The sequence below is a fragment of the Cydia strobilella genome, chromosome 21, assembly GCF_947568885.1.
Source record: "Cydia strobilella chromosome 21, ilCydStro3.1, whole genome shotgun sequence".
NCBI lineage: Eukaryota > Metazoa > Arthropoda > Insecta > Lepidoptera > Tortricidae > Cydia > Cydia strobilella.
Window position 1 is genome coordinate 2,580,973 of NC_086061.1, and position 23,877 is coordinate 2,604,849.

At 38.3% G+C, this 23,877-nt stretch overlaps 2 protein-coding genes and 1 non-coding gene across 3 annotated transcripts; 1 reads left to right on the forward strand and 2 right to left on the reverse strand.

Annotated features, from left to right (window-relative positions):
• Nucleotides 1–8,934: 8,934 nt before the first annotated feature.
• On the reverse strand, nucleotides 8,935–9,007 carry Trnav-aac (transfer RNA valine (anticodon AAC)). The gene has a single exon. It is a non-coding gene; the product is annotated as a tRNA-Val (tRNA).
• A 575-nt stretch (nucleotides 9,008–9,582) lies between these two features.
• Nucleotides 9,583–11,946, reverse strand: LOC134751196 (guanine nucleotide exchange factor MSS4 homolog). Its single transcript, XM_063686574.1, has 2 exons — nucleotides 11,701–11,946; nucleotides 9,583–11,618 (listed from the first exon to the last, which is right to left on the reverse strand). Exons 1-2 carry the CDS (start codon nucleotides 11,821–11,823, stop codon nucleotides 11,379–11,381), a joined length of 363 nt encoding a protein of 120 aa, XP_063542644.1. The 5' UTR covers nucleotides 11,824–11,946; the 3' UTR covers nucleotides 9,583–11,378.
• Nucleotides 11,947–12,405: 459 nt separating this feature from the next.
• LOC134751094 (piggyBac transposable element-derived protein 4) lies at nucleotides 12,406–23,385 on the forward strand. The gene is made up of 9 exons (XM_063686439.1): nucleotides 12,406–12,616; nucleotides 13,121–13,219; nucleotides 15,010–15,130; nucleotides 16,001–16,109; nucleotides 17,030–17,124; nucleotides 17,723–17,843; nucleotides 18,659–18,725; nucleotides 20,790–20,845; nucleotides 21,321–23,385. The coding sequence occupies exons 1-9, from the start codon at nucleotides 12,520–12,522 to the stop codon at nucleotides 23,040–23,042; spliced, it is 2,487 nt and encodes an 828-aa protein (XP_063542509.1). The 5' UTR covers nucleotides 12,406–12,519; the 3' UTR covers nucleotides 23,043–23,385.
• Nucleotides 23,386–23,877: the final 492 nt, after the last annotated feature.

Consider the following 23,877-nt stretch of genomic DNA (forward strand, 5'->3'; position numbering starts at 1 on the left):
GGCCTAAAATAGAAATAGCTTGGTGTCAATAGATTCGGCCACAATTGGAGTAAGTATTCGTTAATAATGCCTGAAATATTTACTTGTCACCCGTCAAAAGCAAAACAATTGGTAGGGTTATGATTGGGCACAGAACGTAATGCATCTGACGATTTGTTAGAAGTTAATCCTATAAACACTGTTCGGCGTTAATTTCTTGTAAATCATCAAAACAAAAAGCCTCAGCTCACGGTGTGCTTTTGTTTTATGCAGTTTACAACGATTATTGAGCAATATGATGTCAACAGGACGGTATTGAAGCTTCGAGAGCCAGGGTCGGCCCGCTGGCCTTTAGAGCGTCGCGCGCGCAAGTGTTACTTCTAAGAATTTGTTTTTTTAGACACAATAGACGAATTCTTAATTCAGTTAAGTTACCTATAAGGAATTTGATACGGTTAAATACCTACTTCGGTCTTTCAAAGCCAAAGCTTTCGAGTCTTCTCGATATGTAATTTCTTTCAATGAAGACCGTGAGATTAATAATTGGTCAATTTGAAAAAAAAAATGTACTAAGTTAAGTGGTGTAGAAGTATATTCGAATAGGTAAGTACAAAATAAAAATTAAGAAAATGGTAGTAATGAGTTTTTCGGAGCTTATGTACGAAATATCAATTGATCGCCAGTCGCTTTTCGGTGAAGGAAAACATCGTGAGGAAACCGGACTAATCCTAACAAGACCTAGTTGCCCCTCTGGGTTGGAAGGTCAGATGACAGTCGCTTGCGTAAAAACTAGTGCCTACGTCAATTCTTAGGATTAGTTGTCAAGCGGACCCCAGGCTCCCACGAGCCGTGGCAAAATGCCGGGGCAACATGCCGGGGCAACGCGAGGAAGATGATGAAGAAAATGGTAATGGTAAAAACCACATTTTAACTGAACAAAAGCATATAAAATTACCCCTACCGCGAAGTTAATTTTAACCTATCTTTGAGCCATTTCAAATAATAATATATATCAAATTCTTGGCCAAAAACACTGTTAACAGCCACTGTGGGTAGAAAGCGGCGCACACCTCTAGACATCCCTGAGTAGCTCACACCGGTGTTGCCCTTGAGCCATCCTAGATGTCGCATCTTTATTTTATTTTATTTATTTATTTATTTATTTAAATCTTGTGAGGGCAAGTCACCGTCTGCCGGATATAAAATTGCATACCGTTTTATTAGGCAGGCGTCCGGTTTTTTTATCCCATAGCTCAGTTCTTAGTCCATCGCTTTCACCCAATAACCTAGTTCATTTTAGATTCCATCAACTCCCAATAGTCCTTTACACCCTAGCGGGTGCTGCCTCTGCGACACGGACAAGGGCAGCATCCGCTCGGTGTACCCCTTACATTTAATTAAAGTGTCAAAAGGGTCTCTACGTGTTGGTTTCGGCTCCGCGTACGCCTCCCAAACGTCCGGATCACCATTGCTTCGCGATGGGAACGACATAAGAATAACCATATTTATTTTAAAGAAAAAATCGTAATTGAGTCATAATTGATATTTATTGATACATATGTATTTAATTATTTATCCATCGTCTACCTACACATCGACCATGACCAGTATTTTTTGAGAAAAGAGTACCCGATAAGTTGTCAACCGCAGAAAACATATGTTCTCGTGAATAGATAATTGACGCTAATGGTATGAGATGTTTATGTTTATTAGATGTTTAACCCTCGACCCGACGAGCTTTTGATGACTACTACAACATGAGTATTTCCATTCGCGCTACCATTGATGAATGGATCATGTAAGAAAGAGTCGGACTTCGGACCAAGCTAACTTTACAAGGCATTTGGAATGACAGTGTGAAAATGCCATCACATCAAATAATATGATCTTTATAATGTCATTTTCTCACTTTGTTCTATTCAAATCGGTGCAAAATTTAGACAGATTTTAAGAACTATATCAAAGTAAGGTAAACGTTCTAGTAATCGACATGCCAATGCCCAATAGATGACACCCTTATGTCACCTCTGTTTACGATGACAGGTTTAAAGATGACATGTACTGGGCCAGTAGGAGCACTCGACGGGCGTCTATCTTACCATAACATAATACCTGCAGTACCTATAGTTTAAATTTAGCCTTTTTGATCGTAGCGCTTCCACTAAAATAATATTATAATATATTATATTATAATCATTGGCAGTTAGTGTCAAACCAGAACGCAATCTAATCTAGCCGCTATAAACAAGTTTAGTGCAAACAGGATATATAACTCCTCAGTGAAAAAACCTCACGGTTTAGGTGAAGGTAAACCTTGTGTCAGCGGTGTAAGGATGTTGAAAACAGCAAAGCTTTGTTGCTGTATACTTAAATATACATATCTTAACCTATGTAGCCTCATTGAGTATTCAATAAAATATTGAATCGCGGAAATGAACCACAAAATGTATTTTTAATGATTTTTATAATGTAATTTCATTTACACCTAATATTACGAGTATGTCTAGTCTGTTTTCCGGGCCTTTAGGAAAATCAACGGTCTCCTTTCAGTGTTCGAGTTACCTATGGAGATTTTGGGCTTTGAACTAGGATGATATATCGAAACGGAGACGCCACGTGAGTAATTTTCTGTACAAAAGTCTGCCGATTTTTATGGGGGAGAGGAACGTCAAATGTATACGAAACGTACAGCCATGTCAGATAAACGTCAGTCCATACATTGTGTATATGACCATTGACTGACTATTTTCGACAGAGGAGAACGCCTGTTAATGGCTACTCCGTTTAGTTATATCCTCCTAGGCTTTGAAGGGTTGGTAATAGCATTTTTTTCGTGGTAACGAGGATTTCGTTTTATATTGTCATATTCGTATCTCTATAAGTACGATGGTATGAAAAGAACCTCGGTTCGAGTGTTAGAATAGAATAGAATAGAATAAAATAGTTTTTATTCGTAAACACACAGATAATAGACATACATTAAAAGAACATACTGAAAATAAAGTGTCACGAAATGGCCCCATCTCAGCATGCTGGCTGGATGTTAGAGAGGATCTACCGTACCTATATAATAACCTTCGGAAGGTTTGAAGGATATTACTGTTTTATTACTCAAATAATATTTATTTACCAATTTACATATTGTTAACACTAACAGTGGCGTGCATCAAGCATATTTAATCTAAATAACTGCTTGACCACCCGCACGTTTATTTTATGATATGATGTGTATAGTTGTCGCGAAATTCGCGAAAAGTAAATCCTTGGTAGTTTCAGGGGTTGAATAACATCAGATAGTCAAGGATCGAGATGAACTTCTTATGGGTATAAGGATATCTGGTTCCTTATCGGGAACAGTTACCGACTAAGTACAGTTAGCATCCAAAGTAGCGGATCAGAGGGTGCGTAGGCAACATGTCAATCTTTTATGCTCCGTAGTGAACGAAACGCAACTAAATATTGCTGTCGCACTAATATAGAAGAGTGATAAAGCGTTTCGTTGACGTAGCGCAAGCGATTGTCAGCTTGGCTAGGCACCCAGACTAATCTTGACAAAAAGAGATAGGTATACTCAAATCAATATAATTGTTCTACATACTATTATATTTTATATGTAAATGTATTGTGTATGTAGAACAATTATACTGTAACAGACCAGTTTATTATTAATATAGAGACGACATACCAAACAATGAAATTGTCGCAATCACAACCTGTACCACTCGACCAAAACGACGTAAGCGTCGTATAGTTCATGACGTTTAGGTCGCGTTCTATGGTTTGATGCCAAACGGCAGCAACTCATGGCGCAAAATACTGGTTCTCTGTGCCGGTTCTATACGCTAGTAATAATAGTTCAATGTAACAGACACTTGAACGCGAACTTTAGATTTATCTCTATTTAGAAAAATATTCCCGGGTGGCAAATATTTTAGGTAGTGGTGCGTTGTTTTCATTCGCTGCTAATGCTGATGATGCTGACTAAACATTACTAATGTCAAACCAGTATAAGTTAGCCTCTGCTCACGCATAGTTATTAAGCATCTGAAGGTTCCATTAAAATAAGATCAGTCGGAAACGAATGCATATATGTATATTGTGAATAATTTTACAGATCTTACGATTTACCAAACCAAGCGATGACTTAAACCAAACATACTAGAGAAAGTTATCGTTATTCGCAGTTGTAACAGTAGTGGCACAGCACGAAATCAGTAATTGGCCACCTTAAACTTACGTTACGTAAGTATTTAACGTCAACACGTACTCGTACGTGGGAGATGCTGCGACCCAAAGGGCATTCGATGCGATCCGAACTTCCGTGCCGTGCAGTCCGTGCACTTGCCATTCTTGTGTAGGTAGGTTGTTAAGGCCGTTCCATCGGTTTGCCGCTGTCACTGTCACATTTCACAAGAAAGAACGGGAAAGATAATGCATGCCAAGTGTGTTACCTTACAATATCGAAATTCGAAAGCTATGAAATTACTATTTAAGTTAAGATTGTTTTTCTTATTTTTTTGTTTATAATATCGCATAATAATTAACCGAGTAGTTGGATGAAAAGTCCGAGTTAGAGGTTAATTTGGGAATTAATTGTATCGAGCGAAGTGTCATAATTCGTGTATCGGAAGCTATGTTATTAAAGATAATATAGTCAAGAACTACATATATTTTTTCCACGTCTACTAATATCAACGCCTCTTAGAAAAACATGATCATGTAAGGAGATTTTTCGCCTTCTGGCTCAGGGCACCGCCTTAACTTGTTACGCTTGTTACGTGTTGGCGTGAGGAGCACAAATTTACTTGAATAACACTTGTAAAGAGGCAAAGCGACTTGACCTGGCGTTTTGTATCTAAACTTCGATTTTGAGTTTGGCAGCATCTAAATTGGATAAAGAAAGCCTACCAGGCCGCGTAGTCAACACGCCAATCGCTAACGCTCCGTAGCGATCGAAACGCAACTGTCACTGTCACACTAATATGGAAGGGTGATAGAGAGACACAAAGCGTTTCGTTGTCGAAGCGATAGGCACGGTGGGCGTTGGAGGGTCTGCCATTTTGTGGCCTGAATCGGAACCATAAACATGTAGATCACATGTACGTTGACACTTCACGCCAAAGCAAGTGCTGCCATCTTGTAGGGTAACTTTGGAAGCAAAAACTACACATTTACGCCTCGCGCCAAAAACCTGACGTCTCCTGTGCTGCCCCCTACAGTTTACGCACGCTCTCTATAGCGATTGTCAGTCACCTTGGCTAGGCCGGCAGGGATCTACACAGGCGCCTATTATCAGGAAGGCGGAAAATCGTGCGGAGAGTTTTGGTGCACAAAATAACGACCTCAATTGTGGTCGCGACCCTCAGCCATGAGGAACCGAGGAAGATGAGAAATTGGATAATCTTTATGTATGTCGATTCTATTCATTTATTTAAAAAGCCATTGCATAAAATAGGACAATAATAAATGGTGTATGGTATAGTATGCGGTCTATCTACTGAGCTCGTTCACTTACCTGTACTGAAAATGGCATTCTGTTAAACAAAAGCCATTATTTCTTTTGTGCCTGAGCGCGTGGCCTTTGTGCTGATCGCGTGGCTATTGTCTGGGAGCCTCAGGCACAAAAGACATAATGGCTTTTGTTTAACATAATGCCATTGTTAGTACGTAAGTGAACGAGCTCAGTAGAGATAGCGTTAACTATAACAGTAAACTGATTCGATTATCTACCTAATCATTGTAATTAAGTTAACTAACTTGAAGTAACTTATTTTTGTCACAAGTTTAGTGACAAAAATCTGACCTAAGCCTAGATGTCAAATACGAATAGCATCAGACAGAGCCTACTGACCGCGAAAATCGGAAATTTAAATTTCGTCATCTGCTAGTCTATCACTTAATAAGGTGCCTCGTTACCTGAATTTTGAAAACAAGATGCTTTGTCATAATGTTTCGGTAGTAGGTATGAGTATTATGACACAGTTGGTTACGTAATAACAATGAAATACGTAAATGAAATATGGTAATTATGTTTTTGACAATGGCGAATAAATTTTCTTATTGCGCGACTAATCATTTCCTGCGCATCAGGGTGCAAAGAAATCGATTTCAGGCTTATGATACGGGTTATATTATAGATCTGAGTTTTAATTAGAGAAGTGCAAAAACAGATACAAGGAAAACAGGTTGAAGGACATACAAATACAAATATGTTGAAATTACAGATACAATATATGTTACAAGTAAAAAACTTAAAAACTAAATCTAAAAATAAATAAAACTAATCTTAAAATAAATAACTAGAAACTATTGCCCTGCGGCATGGGCCGTAGATGCTGGCAGCATTTCCTTGCTGTATCGCAATGCTTATTCTTTGTGCGAGGAAGCTGCCAGCTCTACGATCACCGGTGGTGTCTGTTATTCTTTCAAATGTGCTACAAAAATGCTATTTACTCTATTTTTAGGCTTCTGTACCCAAAGGGTAAAAACGGGAACCTATTACTCCGCAACCTCCGTCCGACCGTCTGTCACCAGGCTGTATCTTATGAAATTTTCACAGATGATGTATTTCTGTTGCCGCTATAACAACAAATACTAAAAACAGAATAAATAAATAAAAATGCCGTTTTTGCGCGAGTCCGACTCGCACTTCGCCGGTTTTTTTGTACTTATCTAAAAGCAACGAAAACTAGTACCAGACAGACAGAGATATATATATATATATAACTAGCTTATGCCCGCGACTTCGTCTGCGTGGACTTAGTAACCGCAGCTAGAGTAACAATAGCGCCTGGAAAAAATTTCATAGCAATCTAAATTTGAGCATATTATGCACACAAATTAGCAGGCACTTCGTTAATTATCTCAATTCCACCCCGCTTTTTTCTTTCTTAAGGGATGATTTTCGGGATAAAAACTATCCTATATCCTTCTCAGGACCTCAAACTATCTCTATGCCAAATTTCATGTAAATCGGTTCAGCGGTTCAAGCGTGAAGAGGGAATACACAGACAGACAGACAGACAGACAAACAGACTTTCGCATTTATAATATTATAGTATAGTATGGAAGTATGGATGGTATGGATATATGATACGCAAATGTAAATGCTAAGTAAAATTTTAATTTAAAATGAGAACGTAACTTTTATATACCTAGTATGGGAACGGCTTTTTGGAGGCGGGTCCATGTCACAGAATAACTAATAGTACTACTTCATGTGACTTAATATCCGCAAAGCCCTCGATAGTTAACGTTAATACCATGACCATGGCAAAATTGCGTATATTGCGTCGTTTGCTCTCATCGTAACGTGTCCAGATCGGATCAATGGAAACATGTTGCCGTAGGTAAATTTTAATTAAGATCATATCTAACGTTTAATATCCACGCGTGAGAAAACAATTAAACAATCGCCATTGCCAAAGGCTGATGCGCATTATCCAAATAAAGGATTATATTCTCGTCGCGTGATTCATTAACAGTTTCATTTGCATTTGGTCATTCGCAATTCGCAATGCGTAAGTTTAATTGTTTTACGCAATGCCGTGTCGTCATTCTAATTTGCATGAATTATGAAGAATGGGACATTTTGATTGATTGGCATCTTACGATTTTTGCCTATTGGCAATTGGCATGCCTACTGCTGAACATATATGCAGTAGGTATCTCTCATTTCCATTTAGCAATTAGGTAAATTTTGACCCTGAAGTCACATTTCCTAAATCTGACAAGATTTAGGTCTAGGTCTATAGCTCACAGAGCCACTATGTTACACAAATTTATGAGTATTACCTATCCAAACGTACCTAATAATATCCAAAAAGGTTGGCGAACCCTGATCCAGTTTCTTCTTCTTCGTGTTGGGGGCTATATAAGGCTCCAAAGCCTAATCACTGCGACCATCCCTGATCTATTGTGATCGCCACCTACTACAACTCTCGATCCAAACCTGCAGGATCTATTAAATCTCGAGAGACTAACTCCTCCGGGCGCAATATGTGTCCGCCCAGGATTAAGTCACGAGTACCTACGCATTAGGCAAGGGCACTCTGTGAGTATGTGCAAGGGCGTCTCCAGTTTACTAATGTCAATGATAGTTTTCATGAGGAACGTGGAGTACATTATTTTTAACCTTCAAAACACCTGCCCCCAATTAACTTATGTATTTAAAATTATCCGTTTCAGAATCAGGCTACATGGCGCTTACGACCAATGTGAGTCCACTGTGATAATGACTCAACGAAGTGTTTGTTTATTTTTAATTTTTTGGCGAGGTTTATTGCTCCCAGAGCCAGTACTTATTCTCGTTGTGCATACCTACCTGAAGCTGTACACAGTGCATTATAGTCTGGCAAACCAAATTAGTCAGTAAATAATAACAAAACAAAACTATACCTACTAATCCCTTTCTTTTGGTGCTAGGACAGCTAGGATTGGTCTTATAAATCGATACATACTCCCCAGCGGCTCAGCTCTGGATTCATTTCTTAGTTCTATTTTTACTTTTGCATTCAAACATAGCGTGCAGCAGTGGTCATAATGAGGGCTAACGCGTATGAATTCGCCGCTAGGGGCGCTAGTGTAGATGGTGGTCTTTTCCATAGTTCGAAATGTCAAATGTCACTTGTCACTTCAATGACTGACAGCTGTTCTTTAGTCTTTTGGACCACCATCAACAGAGGCGCCAACTGGTGAGCAAAAAAACGATAGCCCTCATTGTGGTTTTCATATTAAAACTTGGATAAAACAAACGCCTTTTAAAAATCTAAGAGCAATTGCGCAACATCACTTTATGTGATTGAAAATTAGGCGTTGGATTGAAATTACTCTATAGTATTCATTTGTTTATAGAAAAAATTGTAATTCATAATTTAAGAAGTTAATTAATTGCCTATAGTTAAATAATAAAAAAAGCCCTTTATTCTTTGTAAAATAGTAAAAAAAAAAAAAAAATGTTTCCGCCCGGGATCGAACCGGGGGCCTTCTGCGTGTTAGGCAGATGTGATAACCGCTACACCACGGAAACAGATGGCAGAGATGTCGAAATATTTGATCACCATTTGAAGTCCGACCAAGCGAACTCTACATCATCTGAGATCATCTGCATGGCATTTTACACGCGCGCCGTCACGCTAGGGTTGCAGACGCTTTTTTCAAATACTTACGTGTCTTAGGTATCTAATTATAAATGTGTCGTAATAACATTACCTACATCTTTAACACAATTTAATAGTATTTACGTATCTTGTAACAATCGTAAAAATAATAACAGGAGGTGTATATGTATATATATATGTATGTACCTATATTGAGAATGTCTACTTATTTTTCCTCATCTGTCGAAAGAGGAAAACAATATTTTTTTATTTTTTTGTTGTTTCTGCATCCATCCACACTACAAGCTGTGTTCTTTGTTCGTGGCGAACACATTTCTTTGGCATAGCGCACGGTGACGTGCGTGCGTGGCTGGCTTTTGTACTGCCGGCAGGACGAGATTCGTAGGCATAAATCCGAGCTCGCGCGTTGTTCCATAGGCCTGACAGTGGGTTGATAGTAAAATCCAGAATGATGCATAAACGTATATTTACAGAAAAACATACAAAAATTATATTGATCAATGTGCAATAAAGCTCAAATCATACATACCAAAGCAGTTAATCACACAACTCTTTATATAACTTCTTAGGTTATCATAATTGGAGTCTCAGTACATGTACGGGGGCCTAGCAAAGATCACAATCATAGATAGAAAACGTCAATCGAAAATTAAGTAATGGAAAAGTCAGACATTTCATAGCATCTGTCATCCCCATACATTATTTTTTTTGTTTGTCATCTTTACTAGGCCTAAGTGTAACAATTACGTGGCCTCAATAAGTTCTAGATTTTCAAAATGTTAAAATAATGTGTGAAAATTGGCACCGAGTATCTGTATGGTGCCATTGTTTATAAGTTACTAGCGACCCGCCCCGGCTTTCGCACGGGTGCAATGCTGATTTATTATACATATAAAACTTTCTCTTGAATCACTAGCCCGAACTGGAGAAGAGTGGTCCACGACAGACCTCAATGGAAAGAGCTAGAGGAGGCCTTTGCCAAGCGGCACACTGAGCTACGGGACATACTCTAGCTCAGAATAAAAGGGCTAGATAGATAGATAGAATCACTCTATCTATTTAAAAAAACCGCATTAATCTCTGTTGCGTAGTTTTAAAGATCTAAGCAAACATAGGGTCAGACATCCATCCAGACAGCAGGAAGCGACTTTGTTTTATATTATGTAGTGATGATGTTTTAGTTTTGGGGTTTATTGGGTGTCCAACATGTGACGGTGCATTTGTGCCAAAATCTTAGCTATTTTATTAAGATTCTTATTAAAATTTGACTGCTTGTAAATATGAACTCTTTAAATGATTAGCATTTCTCTCTCTCTCTCTTTAGCCTTTTTCTACCCTTTAGGTGTAGGCCTCCTTCATTTTGCGCCATTCGTCGCGGTTCTGTGCGACTTGGAGCCACTGTTTCCCCAAAGTCTTCTTAATGTCGTCGTCCCAGCGCATCTGGGGTCTACTTTGAGGACACTCTTCCCCCCATGGTCGCCACTCGAGTAGTCGTTTGCTCCACGAAGCTATTTTATTTAGATTCTTATTAAAATTTTACTGCTTGTAAATATGAACTCTGTAAATAATTAGCATTTATTGTAGTATTATTTTAACTTAGTTTATTATAGTTAATATTTTAACTGCAATCACAGTTCAGCATAATTTCCACTCAAGTAGTTAATCTAGTTGCTTGTTCCTTAAAAAACGTGGCCATGGAATATGTATGGCCACATTTTCTAGATGACAACCAGAATCATATATACAAGCTTCAATTACAAGTGTACTTTTGATATCCTCCTCCCTTCCCATCAATTTCAAGATTATTATAATGACATTAGCATCTAATTTATAGTCTGTATCTTTAGGTAGTCAAATTAATGTAAACAATGTGTTTTTACATTTTCGGGTACTTCATTTATAAGTTAGTTCCTTCATTGTTCTGGATTTAACCTATTTCATTTTTTCATATAATGTTTTCATCTACCCTCAAAAGGCTAAATATTCAATCTCGTTTTAGGTTCTTTACTAGGGCGAAGTAATAGCAAATATTACAAAACTAAATTACTATTGATCAATCAAATCATCCCGATATATTCCTATTAACAAAATAGCACAATTACAGCAGCTTCGTTGTTATGTTGAGTAAGTAATATATTGTAGTAAAACTTCTGTAAGTTTTGGCAAATCGAGTTAAATAAATTGACTTGAAAAAATTTCTTGACCAATAAAATACCTAATTTTATTGTGGTTTGTCTACATTCTTTTAAATACCTAAAGATACAGACAATCAAGAACTACCTAGGAATGTACAATTCTTGACAACGCCACGTAGCTGTGCTTAGTATTCATGTCATAGTAGCCCACCGGCCCAGCATCACAGTCCGCGCAGCTAAGATATTTGTAGTTGTCAACTGTGTGCGTAAAACCAATATTCTCAAAAGTATACATGTTTTCTACGTGATAAAACTCGTTCACTGTTTCGTTCTGGATCTCGCCCTCCTTACGGTTGTTGTCTTGCTGCATTAGAGGCAGAGCCATCTGTAAAACAAGATGTATTACTTTTATAATATTTTTTATTTCACATAAATGTAACAATAGAAAGCTAAAACGTCAAGTGTACCTCTTGCGTGATATAATTTGCAGATTTCTTGTCTAGAATTTTAGAACTGCAAAACTTGCATTTAACATTCATTTTGTTTTTTCCGTCTTCAACGAGATCTTCCTTGTTTTCTACGTCAGCCATGTTAAGGGATTTATGTGTCGAGGTAGCAGGGCAATATCAATTGGCTTTGGTCTAAAGTTTTATGCAAATAAAATAGTTATTGTAACAATTCCCAACCGGTACCACTACCACTGTTCGACGTGAACTTGAGAGCAAATTACATGACAATGACAGTGACAGAAAAGATTGACCGGAAATTTAAAGAGATAGCTATTAAATTAACATATACAAAAACATAAATAATTTAAAATTCATATTTGATTGTTTGGATGATTTTTATTCCAATTAATTAAAAATGCAACAGTAAAAACATTTTGTGATTGGAATCGCTAAACCGAAATAATTACATTTCAACCAGGCTTTGTAAACGCTACTTATTGATGTTCACGAAGATTGTTGGGATTTTAATGGGATATTATGATTTAAATATTTTGTCACTATAAATAATATAAAAGTGAAACTTTAAATCCTAAATTATCAATATTGACACGCATGTTGTAGACATAATTTCAGCCAGGTGAATTATTACTTCTCTTTACATACCTTCTTACTACTTTCATTGTTATATTTGTAGCAATGCTCATAAACGTAATCAATTGAATACGTCGAGAAGTAAAAATTTGTAAAAAGTTAGGTTAGCAATACTAAAATAAAGAGATTCGTTTGGATTCGTTTTACTGCTTTGTATTATCAATTTCTTTGTTAACATTAAGGACAATGAGTTCTGGATTTATATCTGAATCGGAAATATTGGAGCAGAGACGACGTCGCCAAGAAGAATGGGACAAAGTACGAACTGAAGACCAACCTAAAGGTAAACTATTAGCTTACCAATAATGTTTTGATGCGACTTGTATTTGTTATTGATGGTATTCAATGCTATAGTGTTATTTCGAGTATTATACCAAACCATTCAGCTGTGCAGGTTTGTACCTAAACGGTAGACTTCATTAATCTGTTATTTGCGTGCGTAATTTCTTTATAAATGCAACAATAATGTGTGATCAATCCAGTTAAAAATATAATGATTGCTACTTTTATATGCTATTATATATTTCTATTCAGTTTTGAAAGCTAGCATCAGTATATACAAAAGACACACATTGCAACAAAATCGCACAATCGTTTTCTGATCTTAGGTTTCTTTCATTGCACTATCAACTTCTGCTATTTAAAGGTTGTCTGGAAGAGATCGCTTTTTAGCGATAATATTGTTGTTTTCTTTCTGTATTATTTTCTTCTTTTGAGCTGTGCAAGATAGAGTATTTGTATTATACAGCGCTCAACGCGTCGATAATCCAAGTAAATGTCATTACAGAGGCCCCCGAAGAGCCATATGACACCAGGCCTTTGTACCAGCGCCTTGAGGAACAGAAGATGAGGAAAGATGCTGAATATGAGGAAGCTCACAAACTAAGTATGTTACAATGTTTACCTTAAGTATAAATATACAACGAAATAAATATCATATGCAAAGGAAAACTATGCTGAGTGGTTGAGGTATCTGTCTCGTAAACGGAGGACGCTGGTTCGATTCCAGCCCTGTACTTGTACTTGTAAAAACACAAATTAAGATATTTTCATAAGAAAGTAATTTAATTTGTTCTTAGAGTATAAATATACATTTACAGTACATATGGTACTACTTTCTCGCACTAGTGCGTAAAAGAGCACTTTTCGTGCATATGTCGAAAGTTTAAAGGGCCATATGTACTGTAAAACGTTGTACGATACACGTGCGAATAGGTAAATCGCAACTCGTGTCAATTTAAAACACTCCCTGTGGTTGTGTTTTAATTTATCGCCACATGTTTCGAATTTCCTTTTTTCCACACTTGTATCGTAAATAACTATTACATATCTTCAGTTAAGTGGAACTATTTAAAATGATAATTGTTCATATCTATGACCTCAATCAATATTATGATTCATGGTTTTCTGAGGAAATCTATATTTTATTTTGTAGTTTGATTGTATACTAACTTGTAGAAGCGCGTGCGACTTTCGATTCTGAGGTCGCGGGTTTTTCGGAACCTATGTACGAAATATCATTTGATATTTACCAGTCGCTTTTCGGTAAAGGACAACGTAGTGAGGAAACCGGACTAATCCCAATAAGGTCTAGTTTACCCTTTGGGTTGAAAGGTCAGATGGCAGTTGCTTTCGTAAAAACTAGTGCCTACACCAATTCTCGGGATTAGTTGCCAAGCAGACCCAAGGCTCCTATGAGCCCGGGTATGTCCTTAAACTGCGTCCGGACCCGGTTATGTCCTTAAACTACGTCCAAAAGAGAGGTATGGGCACTGTGAATGACATCTTGCTTTGTGGGTAGGGCACAGGACAGCGGATGTCATTCCAGATCTAGAGCAGAGCCCAACTGGGGAAGTACCTCCACCTTACAGAAAACCGCAGCCAAATAACACTAGACCTTACTCATAGTGTTGTGTTCCTGCCGGTAAGTAAGGTTACCAGAGCTCAACGAGGGAGAGGAGTTTTAGGGTCGGCAACGCGCGTGTAATATCTCCGGTGTTGCAGGCGTCCATAGGCTACGGTAACTGCTTACCATCAGGCGGGCCGTATGCTTGATTGCCACCGACGTGGTATAAAAAAAAATGAGCCGTGGCAAAAGCTGGGACAATGCGAGGAAGATGATGATGGTTGTGTACTAACTTGTGATTTATGAAGTGTAAAAAGGCAACAAGGATTCTGTCCTAGTGAATTTTACATGGATATCCTGATTTAACTATCCGACGACCGGTCTGGCCTAGTGGTTAGTGACCCTGCCTGTGAAGCCGATGGTCCTGGGTTCGAATCCCGGTAAGGGTATTTATTTGTGTGATGATGAGCACAGATATTTGTTCCTGAGTCATGGACGTTTCTATGTATGTATAAGTATTATATATATCGTTGTTGAGTACCCACAACACAAGCCTTCTTGAGCTTACCGTGGGACTTAGTCAATTTGAGTAAGAATGTCCTATAATATTTATTTTAATTTTTTTTTTTTTTTTTTTTTTTTTTTTTTTAACTATGACAATTCGCCTTTCCCATTAGCGCTAAAGTTTAATAGGCTTCATAATTGGAATTTTTTCTAGTATTTTATTTTGGCGATTATGTGAGAATTACACTTTCATACATAAAGTACCATATGGCGTTGCTAAGTTCCAATACATTTAACTAGACAATAATGATGTAACTTATAACCAGAAAACATGATCCGAGGGCTGGATGACGACGAGGTGGGTTTCCTGGACCTGGTGGAGCGCAGCAAGGCCAAGGCGGCGCAGCAGATCTCCATGCAGGAGCAGAAGGAGATGCAGGAGTTCAGGTACTGCATTAATACACCAGTAGTATTTAAAAGTTCTTTTTACAAGCTTTTATTTAACTTGCAATGTACCTATTGTAAGTATGTATGTAACTATGTTTGTACGAGTCAAATCTTGCCAGTTAAATTTGACCCACTTCCTGGTTTCCAATGAAACTGAAAATTTGCATACATATGTAAGTCATGTGACAATGCAATATTATGGTACCGTCGAGCTGATCTGATGATGGAGACAGGAGGTGGCCATAGAAACTCTGTGATAACACAACGCAACCTAATTGTGATTGGAGTTTTTAGAATTGTCTCTATGAGTATTAGTTGCCTGTGGAAAAAAGTACAGTCAGCGATAAAAGCTTGTACCAAAAATGAAATTTTTGCTAAAAACGTTTTAACTCATAAAATGGCACTTTTTATATCGCTATCGAGACCATAATAGATATCAAATGAGTAATTTTTGTCAGAAACTTGTTAAACCTAAGCAACACTAGACCCTACTCATAGTGTTGTGTGTAACCCAAATAACACTAGACTCTACTCATAGTGTTATGTTCCTGCCGGTAAGTAAGGTTGCCTGAGCTCAACGAGGGAGAGGAGTGTTAACGTCGGCAACGCGCGTGTAATATCTCCGGTGTTGCAGGCGTCCATAGGCTACGGTAACTGCTTACCATCAGGCGGGCCGTATGCTTGATTGCCACCGACGTGGTATAAAAAAAAAACATATTTACAAGGACCAAAAGAGGCCATTGTCTGGGGCTCAGGGAGGACGGAAGCCAAACCTCTTTAGTTTTATATGATTCTGCAAACCTTTATAGGCCCAAGGCGCCAAATTTAAAAATGCGCTGTTGTGTTAATGGGAAGTTTGTTTTGTATCAGAGAGCGCGTGTCAACATTAGCGGAGAGCGAGGAGCTGACGAGACTGCGCGCGCAGCTCGCGCCGGCGCGCACCACTCCCGCGCACCAACAGAAGAACAAACTGCAAGGGGTATGTGCGCGTTACACTTCCACCTTACGCTACCACATCCATACTAATATTATAAATGCGAAACTGTGTCCGTCTGTCTGTCTGTCTGTTACCTCTTCACGCTTAAACCGCTGAACCGATTTAGTTGAAATTTGGTATAGAGATAGTTTGAGACCCGGGGAAAAACATAGGTAGTTTTTATCCCACAAGTCCTCCTTTGAGGGGGTGAAAAGGTAGGGTGGAAGTTTGTATGGGGAATCGATAAAAAGCAGATTGGATAAAAAATAAGCTACCCAAATTACTAACTCCACGTAGACGAAGTCGCGGGCAAAAGCTAGTAATATTATAAATGCGAAAGTGTGTATGTCTGTGCGTCTGTTACCTCTTCACGCTTAAACCGCTGAACCGATTTAGTCGAAATTTGGTATAGAGATAGTTTGAGTCTCGGGGAAGGACATAGGATACTTTTTATCCCAGAACTCATCCCTCAAGGGTGTGGAAATTTGTATGGGGAATCAATAACTGCTGAACCAATTTAGATGAAACTTGGTATAGGGATAGTTTAAGCTCTGGGGAAGGATATAGAATAATTTTTATCCCCGAAATCATCCCTTACGGGTGTAAAAAATGGGGTGGAAATTTATAGAGTGGACCAATTTGGGGGTGAAAAAAAGGATGGATTTAAAAGCAGATTTGTTTAAAAATGAAGGTACCCAAATTACTAATTCCACACAGACGAAGTCGAAGAAGTATGGGTGAAGTCGGGTTAAGAATACGAGTTAGAATTCGTTTATTGTTTACCGTATCAAACAAGATTTAAAATGCATAGTCACAATGGCTACCCTTTTCGGGTATACCATGTATCGAGGTTTAAATTTCATAGAAAATCGTTTTTCCTTTTAATTTGTGAATGGTAGTCCAACGAAATTTTTGTTGCATAGGTGGTGGTGAGGAAACGTAAGGCGAGCGAGTTGGAGGCAGAAAAAGGCGCCCCTGTGCCACCGCCGGCCAAAACTAACGCCAATGTTACAGACAGGTAACTAAATGAATCAATTAATGTGGAATGAGTTGCCTCCTGAGGTATTTCCTTTGCGCTACAACATGGTATTCTTCAAGAAAGCGGGTTTTAGGGTTCTCAAGGGTCGGCAACGCTTAAGTGGCGCCTGTGATGTTGCTTATGTCCATGGGCGACGATGACTAGCTTCCCATCAGGCGGCTCGTCTGATCGTTTGCTGGTTATTACATTAAAAAAAACCGAAATTGCAGGCGAAACTCGATCGTAGGCCCATAATAAGATCCATAAGCTCAAATCTTTGATATTTGCATTATCCTCCTAAAGAAGGCTCACGGTCCTGGTCCTACCTATAGGACTTATTAAGTTTGATGAAATTTGAATCATTTTCAATACGAAAGAAGTTGCATTTGTTTTGTTCTGCTCAATTTTCAAACAAAACATAATCAACTCTGTTTCTTACACAATAGATTTAAATTTCACTGACAAATTTTGGATTTTTCTATTGTATGGCTGGGCCATATGAGGTGACATAAATTGGAAACTTAAACTTGACTTTCACATTATGAAATCAAATCACACGCATGCATGTATAAAGCCAATATAAATATTTGTTTTCCAGTGTGCCTTCCGGCGAAGAAGCTGAATTAGGAGCGATGCGATGCGTGGGTGTCCTGCCCGGGCTGCGAAACTACGGCACGGACTCTTCCAGCGACACCGGAGACTCCAGTGATAGCGAACCAGTGAGTTTTTATCCTTTAACCTTTTTATCTGACTATGGCAGAGGTAAAAAAAAAGTTTAAAAACATAAATGTACAACTGAATTGCTAAATCTTTGTTTGTCTTTCGATGTAAAATATGAATCTGTTTATATTCTTACCTAACTGCCGGGTTAATTTTTTAGGGTTCCGTTCCCAAAGGGTAAAAAAGGGAACGTATTACTAAGACTCCACTGTCCGTCCGTCTGTCTGTCTGTCTGTCCGTCTGTCACAAGGCTGTATCTCATGAACCGTGATAGCTAGATAGTTCAAATTTTCACAGTAGATGTATTTCTGTTGTCGCCATAACAACAAATACTAAAAACAGAATAGAATAAATATTTAAGTGAGGCTTCCATACAACAAACGTGACTTTTTGCCGTTTTTGCGTAATGGTACGGAACCCTTCGTGCGCGAGTCCGACTCGCACTTGGCCGCTTTTTTACTTCATCTCAGAATTGAACCATAAATAGTTGGCTTCAAACATTATAGAATAAATCATAGACATACTTATACGGGGTGGCTAATGCATTGCCGTTGCCAGGGAGGTTTAGGGATTATACTGAGCAACTTTTAAACTATGGGACCAACCACGAAATCGCAAAAAAAAAATTACCCTCCCACAGAAAATGGACCAGCCAAAATGTATAAAACAGACAAATTTTTTTTCGCGATTTCGGGGTGGTTCAATAGTAAAAGTTGCTCAGTATAATTCCAAAACCTCCCTGGCAACAGGAATGCACTTATTTTTTGGCCACCTGTGTAACAGCTTGATTAAAAGTGTGTGATGGTTGTTTCAGGAGGACAAATGCTGCAAGCGCGACCTGCTGGGCCGGCGGCCGTCCACCGACAAGCACAAGGAGAAAAGTTAGAGGCGCATAATATTACTATTCTTACTCTGGTGAAGTGCAGTGCTGGTGCTGCTAGTAAATGGGTTGAAGGAATGTGTTCAAGCGATGAATTACGATAACAGTTTCAGCTGAAATCGACTTTAACTCAAATTCGCCGAAATATTAAACTTTGTTAATCATAAGCGAGAATTTTGTCGTTTTATAAAAAAATGCGTATAACGTTTAACTCGATCGTCATTCCTAGATGCAGGATTAAATTTAATTTATCTAACGACTAAATTAATAGGGTATTTGACTGTATTTAAAATAAATTATTTTACACCATGCATGAAATAAAGCACCAGAATATTAATAGAGAAACGTAGATAGCAGTTATTTTTAGACACAATTTCCATTTTAAAACCCATATAAAACTATAAAGAGTAGATAATTTGATTGTGACGTCACATGCTAGCGTTTCATATAAATTCCATTTTGCGGTAACTCTTGATTGTGAAAAGTTGACGTTTAACAATTCAGTTACCGAAAAACATATGGCGCAGTACAGAAAAGTATGCGGCAACGCATTAGGCGTTTATTGAAACGCCTGATGGAATGCTACATGCAAAGTTGCATGATGTTGTTATCGCTATCATAAAAAGGTATAGCGCTTATTTTTTACATGTTCATGCGACCAGCTGACGCTCTTTCCACCGCCATAGAACCGGCTGACGATTTTTGAAAATCATAATAGCATCTAATCTATCATCTGACAAAGTATCAAACGGGAGGCGATGACTAAAATCATTTTTTTATTTTAGATGTTTCGGTGTCTGCCATTCCCCAACTAACTAACGGAGTGGCAGCTGACGGCCACTAGAATTCATTGCGCATCGCTCTTAACCATTTCACGAGTTTTCGCCCGGGAGGCTATTGGCCATTGAAATCTGTTCGTAGCTCGCGGTCTTTAAGACATTACCAGTCAATTTCATTCATTTGTCTATAAAAATGCGTCGCTTTGCTAGAATTTTTCAATAATTTAAAATCACATCACTAAAAATTAGAACGGATTACGTATACAAATTCATGGGTTCAAATATTTTCAAGTAATAAGCTAATTAAGTGCTGTGTTATTATAGCTCATATGGAGGTTTTCTAATATAATGTTATACTTATTCAGTAACAGTTTACAAAATTACAATTGTAACTCGTTCAAGGCTTGTAGGGGATTTATTACAATTTAGACTGTTTAATGTAATTAAATGTATCTTATTGTAATTGTTGTTTTGTTTGTTTTAGTTATATGCTTAGTTTTATGTGATTTTACCATTTACAAAGCATTTCCATTATTATTTATCAATTTATCCCCATTTTTGTACCTATATTCTTATTCTATATTATTATTCACAAAGACGGGACTTAATCGCGTAAAATTAAGTTTTAAATTTACCTCTGACGTTTTGAGGACGGCATTGTCCCCGTGGTCTCGGAGAAGACTGGCTAAAGTTGACATCAACATCTTCTAGGCGCGCGAGTTTTTCGAACTACCCGCCCCGCACTTGGTCTTGTTTAACTTGAACGTTTTGCAAATAATAATGATAATAAGTCCCGTCGTTGTTAATAATAATGAGTAAAAATCGTGAAAGTTTAAATCGGGGTTTTTACCTATTGTATGGTAAATTAAACATTGAACTAAGTACGTCTATTTTTACCCCACTATGGCAAACGTTTTTGTTTGTTATTCTTTGGGTGCATTCCCATTTGTTCCCGCCGGTTGTATGGCGGCAGTCACGTGGGGATAAATGGGAATACACTATGTTTTGCTATACTCATTAGTGAATGTAAAATTAGCTTCCGCATTTCCGTATACAGGACCTGAATCATATAAAATATCGTTAAATGATATCAAAAGTTTTCCATGAAGTCCTAAATATTACCATGCTTAAGAGATCGGTCCAAATGAAAATTGCAAAAACCTGCAATTGTAGCAAACGTGTTAAGTTAATGTTACATTGACATCATTTTGCTACGCAATTTGAAGTCAATCCGAACTGGGCCTTAACTTTTTGCAATAATTGTAACGCGTTTTTGCAATTTTCAGATGAGGAGAATGGGCAAACATCGAATGAGGGTGATGTCGTCCAAGATAAAAACAAGGTAAATATTAAGCTACGACTTTTATAACTAGATTAGATATTTGTATTTTGGCATCATTTACTTGACGATTTTAGAATCTTACACAAACTGGTAAATTTCACTGGTAGGGATTCGTATAGAAGGTGCAAGCGTGTACTGATGGCTCAGAGTTGGTCAAACGATCCTACATATAAGTAGCTTTTCTAACACGGCATAGTCAAGATTTTTGGACAGGCTCCGCCGTGGCGAGGTGGCTTAGGGGTTCATGGCGTTAGCCACGGTAGCTAAAGACGCCGGTTCGAATCCGGCCTTCATCACTGGAGGGCTTCGTCACTTTTTCTTTAGTATATAATAATAATAAAATCATTTATTTCGACCAACTTAGGATTATAACACATTACATTGGGACTTTACATTAAATAATAAAATTTAAAATAATGACAATATGACATCTCTTTCAGTTTATTATCATTGTTGTGTTTCAATATTCTTCCAGAAAAATAAAAGGCCCAAAGACCCCAACGTGATATCGGTAGACTCTGGCAGCGAGGCGGACGACGAGGACTTCATACGATCCCTACTCTCTGTACAATACCAGGCCAATTTCAAACTAGAACCAGCCCCGGAAGAAACTTTCGACACCTACGACTGTATGAACCAAAACTTCTACTGGTCACAAGACTTCAGTACATTCTCCACCCGACAGGAACCTTACAACTTCGTACCCGGCTCTAAAATCAACTCCCAATCCCCATATGAACTATTCACATCCATATGGGACAGAAATATCATGCAGAAAATCGCGGATGAAACTAACAAGTACGCCTGGCAAACTATCACCCCTAAATGCAAGACTGAAGGCGGCATACCGAATACTTCAAGACTTTCGCGGTGGAAGGACACTACGGTTGAGGAGTTGTATCTTTTCTTCGCCGTTTTAATTTTCATGCCGTTTTGCCATAGAGAAAAGCTTGCGGATTACTGGTCGACGGGCAGATTGGAGATGTCTAACTTCAGATCGTTAATGAGCAGAAATAGGTTTCAGTTACTCCTAAGATTCTTACATTTTGTTGATAATGACACGCTACTGGCTTCTAAAGTAACTGGCAATGAAAAAAAATTGGCGAAAATTAAACCTATAATAGATTATTGTAATATGAAATTTAGCAACCTTTACGTGCCTGGACAGTATTTGAGTCTCAACGAATCGTATCCGCTGTGGAAAGGTCAGTTTAATTGGGAGAGAAGCATTAAGAACAGAGAGCAGTTCGGCTTTAAATCGCACGAGCTCTACGAGGCCAGGACGGGTTATTTGTTGAAATTCCTCATAGACACCGGTCGAGGAACCGACGAACGAGCGCACGCAAAAACCACCCTCAAACTCATGCAGCAATACTTAGACAGGGGACATTCTGTAGCAATGGATGCCACATATACACAAGTCCCTTTAACACGCTACTTAAAAACGAGACGAACTGACGTCATTGGCTTAATAAACAAAGAGAGACCGCTCATACCTGAAGTCATTAAGAATATAGACGATAAGAGATTACAGAAAGGCGAGTTACTCTCCTGGCAGAGCGGAGATATCTCCATTATATCCTGGAAAGACGCTGAACTCACCACAATAGTGTCTACATACCACAAACCAGATATGGTTTTAGTAGCCCAGAATAGCTTAAGTCACATGCTCCCACGGATCCCTTTAGCTCTCAACGACTACAACAAATGCAACGTCGACAAAGACAAAAAAATGTCCTACACCATGGAGAGGAAACGAGGTCTCAAATGGTACATCAAGATATTCCGCCGGCTATTAAACTCCAGCATTCTAAACGCATACGTACTTTATCAGTCCAACTGTAACACTTCGAAACCTATAAGCCATAGGAATTTTCGTTACGATCTCGCTGAGAATTTAGCTGTTCGCTACGGAGTTAATAAAGTAACTGCCCAACCGGTATCTAGAAGCAACGAAATTAGGTTGGATGGTAAAAACGACCACTATCCGACCCACACAGAAATGCCGAGTGGCAAAAACAGGAGGAGTAGGCGGCGATGCCACCGGTGCCAAGCGCTCGGCCGCCGTAGTCAAGTGACTGTGATGTGTGCCAAGTGCCAAGTCGGCTTGTGTATTGGCCCATGCTGGAAAGAGTACCACACGCTTAAATGTTTGAATAAAGAGAAACCTAAGAAGAAAGGGAAACTTCGCAGATAATTGGCAAGCTAAAGAAATGACTAGATTTGGAGTAAGAAATGGCTTATATTTCAAGATGTCTTGTTATGAATCCGAGTAGAAAATGAAAAATTAAAACGGGTCATTGGTGTATTTACCTACGCGGTGGTCAGTGGTGACAAACCTTTAGCAAATGACTTAGTGAGTGTTGTGTGCAATCATTAGACAATAATGCCTTGAACGATGGTAGTTTTTCACTCATATTAAAATGTTGCCTTTATAGTACGGGAGCCGGCGATGCTAAATGTATAGTCACACGAGCGTCATAGAGACCAAAGATAGATATAACTCCGTAATAGATGGATACAGTCTAAGGAAAAAACGTGCCTCGAAAATCAAGAAAATTTGATTCTCGATCAGATGGCGCCACTAGTTTTGGCCTACTCTCGTATAGAGGGCGTTGACTGTTTCGTTTGTTATTTATAATTTTAACGCATACCAGTGAAAGAACATGGGTTAAAATCATATAAAAATAATTAATGCAAATAAAAAAAACATTTATCCATATTTAAATACATTTTTACGTATTTTTATAAATCTTCATTTTTAAGTTTTAAAGTATGTCGATAGATGGCAGTGAATTTAAAGTGGTTACAAAATTGACTATGACAGTACCGCTCTATCTTATTATATCCTCATTGTAGAGACCTATGGGGATCGAAAGATTAGATCAGCGGTCGGCAACCTGCGGATGTCCGCAAACAACCTTCTGTTTAGGCGCATCGTTGCCGCTGCGTTTTGTGATCGCTTTGTTGTAACGCTAATACAACTGACTTATTATTATTAAATCAAATCAATGTTTTTCGTTTTTAGTCTG

Coding starts and splice junctions, on each gene's coding strand:
- LOC134751094 (XM_063686439.1), top strand. CDS start 12,520: ATGAGTTCTGGATTTATATCTGAATCGGAAATATTGGAGCAGAGACGA. Junction 16,110..17,029: donor AGAAGAACAAACTGCAAGGG/GTATGTGCGCGT, acceptor TTTGTTGCATAG/GTGGTGGTGAGGAAACGTAA. Junction 17,844..18,658: donor ACTCCAGTGATAGCGAACCA/GTGAGTTTTTAT, acceptor TGGTTGTTTCAG/GAGGACAAATGCTGCAAGCG.
- LOC134751196 (XM_063686574.1), bottom strand. CDS start 11,823: ATGGCTGACGTAGAAAACAAGGAAGATCTCGTTGAAGACGGAAAAAAC. Junction 11,619..11,700: donor CAAATTATATCACGCAAGAG/GTACACTTGACG, acceptor CTTGTTTTACAG/ATGGCTCTGCCTCTAATGCA.